General features: G+C 39.6%; 1 protein-coding gene and 1 long non-coding RNA gene across 4 annotated transcripts in view; one reads left to right on the forward strand and one right to left on the reverse strand.

Annotated features, from left to right (window-relative positions):
• LOC117831529 overlaps window positions 1-847 on the reverse strand; it is a 52629-nt gene extending 51782 nt beyond the window's left edge. The window contains exon 1 of the long non-coding RNA XR_004635021.1: window positions 696-847. This is a non-coding gene — a long non-coding RNA (uncharacterized LOC117831529). The remainder of the gene's footprint in view (window positions 1-695) is intronic.
• Window positions 90-8914, forward strand: smad4a (SMAD family member 4a). 3 transcript variants are annotated; one of them, XM_034710253.1, is made up of 11 exons: window positions 90-431; window positions 2129-2486; window positions 2590-2764; window positions 2942-2971; window positions 3070-3273; window positions 3490-3597; window positions 4243-4296; window positions 4390-4573; window positions 4702-4870; window positions 5670-5808; window positions 6804-8914. In XM_034710253.1, exons 2-11 carry the CDS (start codon window positions 2247-2249, stop codon window positions 7013-7015), a joined length of 1515 nt encoding a protein of 504 aa, XP_034566144.1. In that variant the 5' UTR covers window positions 90-431; window positions 2129-2246; the 3' UTR covers window positions 7016-8914. The 3 variants fall into 3 exon arrangements, with proteins under 3 accessions (XP_034566144.1, XP_034566145.1, XP_034566146.1); XM_034710254.1 differs by having other exon boundaries at window positions 4246-4296; XM_034710255.1 differs by having other exon boundaries at window positions 4246-4296; window positions 4396-4573.
• The last annotated feature ends 57 nt before the right edge of the window (window positions 8915-8971 follow it).

Below are 8971 nucleotides of genomic sequence, written 5' to 3' on the forward strand. Positions count from 1 at the left end.
CCATACGTTGTGTTTGATTATTTCAACACACAGCAGCGCCACGCCTGTCATTATTCATGGTGCATGCTCAGTCCTGTGGTGGGTGGAGATCATTTTTTGTTTATTTTCAGGGCAAGCTAGCCAGCGTAGCTGTTAGCTTACAACATTCGTTGTTACACATTTAGTATACAAGTTTTATACCCAAACGAGAGTCCTTTACGCTAGTTTGATAGTGTAACATTTCACGAGGTAACATACCATCACAGGAGAAGGTTAGAGAGATATCGTGAAGCTGGTAAAGGTATTTTAGATATTAGCGTATGTGTTTGCTAGCTAGCATAAACAACACTAAGGCGAGCTAGTGAACGCCAGGTGGAACACAATAAAGCTTGAAAAAGCCCTCACATATCATTTTGTGATACCTTGCCCAACGTTGCAGCGGGTAAATCACAGTAAGTTAACAAATCAGTGCATGTTTGATAAGCAGATGATAGGAAAGTAATGCATTTCAGATTCGCTTTGGCTAACTAATGGTAACGTCATTAACTCAACGCTTCTTGGGCAATAATAGTAACTTAATGCTTCAAACAATAATACTATAACTTAACATGTCTATTAATTTTGATAGGTAGTATTTATAGCCGAACAGCGTGGTTTGGGTCAGCTTGGGGTGCTTATAACGGAGTTATTGTGAGAAAGGAGAGGGGCTAACAGACCTGTTTTTATTAGCTAGCTCTGGTGCACATCAGGGCGAACATCAGCTGTGGAAACAGTCTCTGAAAACGTAACGTTGCCTTAATATTCACATAAAAATCCCATCAAATGTAAAGCAAGGTTTTTTTGTATTACAAGAAGGTTTTGTTTTATATTACATTAGAGTTATTCTAGCAATATGTATAGATAATGACGAGTAAAGCTGCAGGGGCGTCGTAGTCGGGGTGAAAGTGGGACTGACTACCTAGGGCCAAAGTGGGGAGGGGGGCCCTTCATGGGCCTGGAATAAAATGTGTTTTATACAACCCCTTTCTTTTGTTTTGTTATAAGTGCAATAAGATAACTAAAATTGTCTGAATAATTAAACAAAAATTCAGGATTCCTTTCTGAAAAAAAGGGGAGTCTCTGTTTCTGTCAGCAGCAGACACATCCTGGGGTGCTGAGTGGACAGCAGCTGTGAAACAGGCCGTGAGCCTTGATCAATCAATGTGGATGCACGATTAATAAGTTAAAAACGCATATACATTGGGCTATTAGTGTGGCTTAAATAGCTGTCTATGCATACAAAAGCTTGTCATTGTCATATTTTCATAGCATCAAGTGTGGCTGAATCTGATTGAAAGTAAACTGTAGTTTTTAAAGTTTTATTTTACTTCATGAGGTTAGGTTAAACCAAATAATGCACCCTTGTTGTTAATCAACAAGTCACTTGGATTCAAATAATCTTGTTTAAAGAGATGGACGGTCTGAAGTTCAATATTGTGCATACACAATTGTAAAAAGAAAAATAATATTGATATGTTGCTTAGATTTGACTCAGTTAACCAGGATAGTTTTAAGCATATATTTTTGTTTAATGCAAATAAACCAGTATTATAGCAGCAATGTTATATTTTGTAGGGTTGGCTGTGGTGATGGGGCCCACTGAAATATCTTTCCAGGGGGCCCAGAATTCCTGGTGACGCCAATGTTAGAAAAAAGCAATAGTCCCTGTTATTGCCACATTTTCTACATTAGGTTTAATTTATTTATATCTATATGTTGATTCACCGTAATGATCCACAAGTGAATAGCTCCTTGCATCAGGTCAGGTTGAAACAGGTTTTATCTGTGAAGAGTTTGTTTTTCATACATTTTCAAAATCATATTTCTTTGTAATATAGATTTTTTAATAAAGTTACATATTTAAGATACCTCTTTTTAGTAATGACATTTTGACTGAGTAAAAGCCACCCAACTTCATTTAATTGATAATACCTAAAGCTAGTAATAGAAAGAATACGTTTTCTGAAACATTTCTTTAACTTTTTAAAAGTGAGTTATCTGTTTTTGCAAATTAACTCTTCATATTTAGAGCCACTTCTTGTGCTTGAGCAAATATTGGTGAGCCGACTGATCTGCACTCTGTCATAAGACACTGCTCTGTCTGTTTTAGGTTGGCAACCTTGGCCAGCATCTCATCAGCAATACTTAAACTGTGACACTCCCAAGTGCTAAAAGGCATAGCAAACACACCCGGAAAGCCTCCCCAAGGTTGAAACCTAAGGAGCAAGATGTCGATCACAAACACTCCCACCAGTAATGATGCCTGCCTGAGCATTGTGCACAGTCTGATGTGCCACCGACAGGGAGGAGAGAGTGAAAGCTTTGCAAAGCGAGCCATTGAGAGCCTTGTCAAGAAGCTGAAGGAGAAGAAAGATGAGCTGGATTCCCTGATCACAGCCATCACTACAAATGGAGCTCATCCAAGCAAGTGTGTAACCATACAGCGAACCTTGGATGGACGTTTACAGGTATAGGGGCAGATGTGTGCTGCCGAGCTGGTGTAGTGTGACATAATGAGACTAACCTGAGAAGGTTTACTTAACTCATGAGATCTTCCTCCCTGTGTTTTAGGTGGCTGGACGTAAAGGTTTTCCTCACGTTGTCTATGCACGACTATGGCGATGGCCTGATCTACACAAAAATGAATTGAAACATGTGAAATATTGCCAGTATGCCTTTGACCTGAAATGTGACAATGTTTGTGTCAATCCATATCACTATGAGAGGGTAGTGTCTCCAGGTATTGGTAAGTCGAATCACATATTTTTAACATTTGACTGTAAAGTTTAGTGTTGTATTTAGTGTAAATAACATCATATGATGCAGTATTCTGGTTAAATAACATGCATCACATTTTCTTATCCTTCAAAGCACAGACGTACTTGATAATGTGATACATTTGTTCTTTTTCATGTCTCTGCAGATTTATCAGGACTGACCCTCACAGGCTCAGGTAAGTCGTTGTCAGAGATTTCCTGTTTGCTCATATTTGATCATGTAAAATGTCCATTGATTGATTCATATATGTTTTATTGTTCCCATAAACCTTAGTTCCATTCATTGTAAAGGATGAGTATGACTATGACAACCAGCAATCTCACTCAAGCTCTGAGAGTCACCTGCAGACCATACAGCATCCTCCATCAAGGCCTGGTCCACAGGAAACCTTCAGTAGCCCAGCACTACTTTCTCCCTCGGAGGTCAACAGCTCAGCTTCAACCTCTGCGTTTTCCACTATCAGCGCTGGACCCTCAAGTGAGACACGACAAAGACACTACATGTACATTACAGGAGAAGGAGTATATACAATATGTGTTTTTGTCAGTCAGGAGCAAAATAGAAAGTTTATCTGAATGCTGTTTTTAATTTAATGAGACCTTATATTTGGAGAGCTGATGTACAACACATACATACAAGTTTGGCATCTCATTTTCAGTTTTTATTTTATTATTATTATTTTTTCATTCTCAGATGCTGCCCCTAGCTGGAGCAGAAACAGCAGCTTTACTCCTGCAGTGCCTCAACATCAAAATGGGCATCTCCAGCACCATCCCCCCATGCCTCACACAGGACATTACTGTAAGTAGTAGGATGAGTCCCTTAAAACCTTTAATAAATAATGCACATCCTGTCAGAAAACTCACTTATGAAAACATAATTTATGAATAAATCCCCCCTTTTAATCTCGTGGAGATTATGTGCTGTGACAAAAATGAGCTCTGACTTTTTGTTATGAAGCTAAACAATCGTAGCTGTGCCTTGGGGACATTACTAACCACACATTTTGTTCATTTACTGTGGATAGCAGCAGAGACTGAGTGAAGAAATTGTTGATCTGTAATTCATTAAAACTGCAAAAAACACAGAAAAGTGAAGCTGACTAAAATGGATCAAACCTTTTAAGAAGACAAACAAATTAAGCAAGGCTTTAATGTTCAAATGGGAAAAGATGGATACACGAATCACACTCCAAGACAAGACTATAAAGCTAGGATGAAGAATAGATGGATGAATAAATAAATAGATTAAGAGCTCAATTATGAGCCAGATTAAAAGTCATAGTGAAATAAATAGAAGGACTTTATGGCACATTTATCAAAACCTGGTCATTTTCATTGCCCTCCCTCCATGATCTTTGTTTGTCACTGACAAATCTTCCATCTTGTAAGAGCTGCTGTGATTTTAAAATTTCTTTGCACAAAAGTGAATATTGACCTGTTCTAGCAGGGCCGGTCACCAATGAAATTGCGTTCCAGCCCCCCATATCCAATCACCCCGGTGAGTATCGAGCTGTAGATGGAAGAAGATCCACACGTCTAAGATGATCAGTGGGATCTATTTGAACTGAAGTTGCTCATGTGTTTGCTCAAGCTCCAGAGTACTGGTGTTCCATAGCGTACTTTGAGATGGATGTCCAGGTCGGTGAGACGTTCAAGGTCCCATCTACATGTCCAATTGTGACCGTGGATGGATACGTGGATCCATCAGGAGGAGATCGCTTCTGCTTGGGCCAGCTGAGCAACGTCCACAGGACAGAGAACATCGAGAGAGCCAGGTACTCTGCTATTGTCTTGGGAATATATCATACACTGCATGTTAAATGTATGCTTTGTAATGCAAAGTGTCTGTAATGTTTTACTTATACTGTGTTAACCAGCATTCTCTTTCACATTTTATCTGCAGGCTTCACATCGGCAAAGGCGTGCAGCTGGAATGCAAAGGTGAAGGAGACGTCTGGGTGCGCTGTTTGAGTGATCATGCGGTTTTCGTGCAGAGCTATTACCTAGATCGAGAGGCTGGTCGGGCCCCTGGAGACGCCGTTCACAAGATCTATCCCAGTGCTTACATCAAGGTGAGATTGCAACACAAGTACAACACAATGAAATACAGAAAAGAAACATACAGCTTTCTATTGTTGTTTGCATCAGTTGCCGCTTTATACCTATACCCCAGTTACTATGATACATGCTAGAATATGAGTCAGGTTGTTCTGTTATGTAAACATATTCTTGTGTTGTTTTGAGACTAAAGGCAATGTTTATCTTTGCCTTGCATTTTTCAATTATGTCAGGAAGGACAACCAAAACACTGTCAGGGCTCATCATAGCATCACCTGGAGGAATACATTACTCATTGAATTTCACCTTCGTCTCCTGGGATCATGCAGAGATCTTGTCTGCCTGGTCCCTGAAGTCAAAAGTTTACAGTCACTAGAAAGTCACACATTGCATCCAGCTTGATATAGTGATTCTAACACAACATAAACAGATTTTTTTTTTCTGATTTAATAACAAGGGGTTGAAGCGATGTCACAAAAACTTCAGATTTGACAAGACAAAAAGAAAACAACATAAAATGCTCTTTTTAAATTTCTACATTTCTGGAGGAATCCTAGGGCTTCATATCTTTGCATTGGATCTTCATGTGATTGGGTTAGGCTTGAATGTGCCTTACTTTGCATCTGAAGAAATCATAACGGTAAAACATTCTCAGAGTCATCACAATTATGTGGACACATGCAGAGCTTCACATTTTAGTTGCATTTTGAAAGAAAAATACAAACATGTATTTGTAACTCTGAACCCATATAAGCAGACATCAAACCTCTCAGTATTTGGTGACAGTCTAATGTTTGTCTTGTCCCCCGGGAGGTGTTTGACCTGCGTCAGTGCCACAGACAGATGCAGCAGCAGGCAGCCACCGCTCAAGCGGCAGCTGCAGCTCAGGCAGCGGCGGTGGCCGGGAACATCCCCGGACCCGGCTCTGTGGGAGGCATCGCTCCAGCCATCAGTGAGTGTTCTTACTGCTACACCTACCCTTCAGCGAGTGTGTTCTGATGATTGCTCTCCGTTGTTGTCTCTCTTGAGGCAAGAGAAAAGCTGGCGATAAATACAACAGGCTGAGTTTTGTTTATGGAAAGCTGTGAAGCTAAAGTATCTGAATGTCACTGGATATGCCGTGCTTTAGGCAAAGTGCATCTGGTGCACTTTGCTGTGACAGAAACTGTAAATACTGGGTTAGGATGTGGTATCAACATACTATATGTTGAATAATGACTCAGTGTAGTTTAAAAAACAGACTGAGACCTGAATGCATTAAGTATAAATTGGCCATATTACTGAACTTCTTCATATTTTAGAAACTTTATGTACACCTGGCTCCGCTTCATGTTCTCATCGTACTACAAACTGTCTCCCAAACTTCAGCGTTGGTCTAATGCTTGGCCCTGACAATTTTCAATCAATCAATCAATCAATCAGACTTAATTTATAAAGCGCTTTTCATACAATGACATTGTAACACAAAGTGCTGTACATAAGAACAACTTAAATTAAAAATATTTAAAGAAATAAAAAGAGCCCCCCATCCTGATCCCAACCCAGGCCCCGACCCCAAACCCACCCAACAAGCATGAGGTTAAGAACACAATATATGCAAAAATAGTAATTATAATAATAAAAATTAAATAAATAAATAAATAAAGGAAAAATAAAATAAAAATTGCTGAAAGAACTGTTTCTAAAGTTGTAAACCATAAATGTCCAGACATCATTTCAGGATAATAAAGTGAATAGTTTCTATGAGCTTAGGCTCACACACAGCGTATATATGTAGCCTCAGCAGAGTGGGAGATGGGTATACGCCAGAAGTACTTTTCCTACTTTGTCTATCGAATATATACTCCAACTTTTACTGCAAGAGGAACTTCGCCAACCTCATCTCTGCAACGTTTGGCCTATTGTCCCACATTGATCTAAAAGTTGCTGCCTGTACTTCCCCTGCAGGTTTGTCTGCCGCTGCAGGCATTGGGGTTGACGACCTGCGCAGGCTGTGCATCCTGCGGATGAGTTTCGTGAAGGGCTGGGGGCCCGACTACCCACGACAGAGCATCAAAGAGACACCCTGCTGGATTGAGATCCACTTACATCGAGCTCTGCAGCTACTGGATGAAGTTCTGCACACGATGCCCATTGCTGACCCGCAACCTCTTGACTGAAGTGAAAGACATTAACTGCACAAAAACCAGAATATCAGACTGTACTTTTAACAGACCACTTCACCTATAGATCGGGTAAGTTGAAAGATTGCAACAAACATTGATACTGAGTAGGTCAGTATACGCCGGCAGTATACCCCAAACACACTGTAAACTGGAGCGAGACAGCTCTGTGAGTTTGCTGACTTCTACAAAACAGCTGCAAGAACAAGTGAGTCACTCGGGGAGGAGACGTTGTACACAGGCTACCAGGAGGATATGCATGAAACATGAAGACGGTATTCTGATATTGTTCCACAGATGTTCCACAGGAAGTGGACAAGGCAGCTTCTCAAATCTCAAGTTGATACAAAAGTACTTGAAACAAGAGCGTGTCCACTCCAAGATGCAAAGATGTATTAACTAAATCTTAACTGATACACAAAACAGATGCATTGCCACAAGAGACATGATTCATTCATACTTGGCCTTCAGTATTTTTCCAGCATAAACATTTCAATATGTAACGTTTATTGAGCCACAATGACTGACAATGAAAAACTCATGGCTCAAAAAAGTTGATCTTAGCACAATGAGGCGCCTTGTTTGGATGCTAACCATGAATGTGTTTCCAGTTTGGGTATACTGCCGGTCTGTTCCTCCCTGGTGACTCTTTGGCTTCATGTACATGGAGCCCCCCCTCGCCCCCTCCTTGCACTCCCCCTCACAGATCAGGACATTTATGTAAAGTCATGTTATTCATTACTCATGTTTTTGTAAGATGTAATCTTGAATATTTTTCGATGCTGACTGTACTTGTTTTTTTTCATTTATATATTCTCATGTTGGATAGTTGTTTTTAATCGCATACAGAGCCTCTGAGAAGCTCATTTTATCTGAACATGCTTCTCACTCGGCGCCGTAAAGCATTGTAGTTTCATTATTCTTCAACCAGTCAGGGCTGTTGGGAGAGGCGGTGTTTTCTACTGGAGTTTTTAAAGCCTCAAATTAGATTGAACTTCTAAAAGAAAATCAAAAGAATGTTTATTGTAACACATATACGTAATATAATTATAATGTTTATGATTAGATGCCCACATAGTGTCCATTTGCACTTTATTATTAATTTGTCTAAATATTATGTCTTGTTTCATAGTCCCATGTGTGGTTACTTGTTGTATCCATTTGGTCTTTTAGCGTAGTTGTAAAAATGTTCTTGCCAACCGCATTTTTGAGAATCATGAAAATGCGTTTTTAAGTATCAGTTTCATCCCACAGCAGGTTGAAAGGTGTGTTTAGCTCAATCATGACCCGTACGAACATGTGGAAGTGTTGTTTCTCTAATCTGAAACTTCAAACATTCGCCTTTCAAACCTACAGGGGGATACTTTGATACTCTGAAGTTACGTTTTGTGTGGAGAAGTATTTAAATATGATACACGGCCACTCTTTTAAATTGGAGGATGATTTGGATGATTCAAGGTTATGTTTTCAAGACGACAGCCGAGTAAAGGAAGCGAGGACTGAACTGTGAGAGGTGTGAAAGTGTAAGCCATATCGATGCCAATATACATCTATGAAGAAGTGAGAAGATTGTCAGCCTGAAGTCGCGTCAGTGTTAAGTTGCTTGGTTTTAACCTTTTGAAAAAGATTTTCGCTCAGCACTATTATTGAAGTATTTTGGTATCTGGAGCTTTGTTTACCTACAGCTGTTGCAGTATTTTGTACTCTTTTGCTACCTTTACAGCTCGAAACCACTCCGGTTGTTTTTGAAAATGTCAAAGAAAAACAAAAAACGCTGTACAATTTTCAGGAAATGCAACTTCATACTCATCTCTATCTTTATGTCATACATACTGAGTTTGAATGATGTTGGTGTTTACATTTATGATTATGGTTGAATAAAATTTAATAACAACATTACACTGAAGTCGTGAAATCTTGCTTTAGGTTAAATTACGAGAAAAAACACGCAAC

Source organism: Notolabrus celidotus, chromosome 19 (genome assembly GCF_009762535.1).
Source record: "Notolabrus celidotus isolate fNotCel1 chromosome 19, fNotCel1.pri, whole genome shotgun sequence".
NCBI lineage: Eukaryota > Metazoa > Chordata > Actinopteri > Labriformes > Labridae > Notolabrus > Notolabrus celidotus.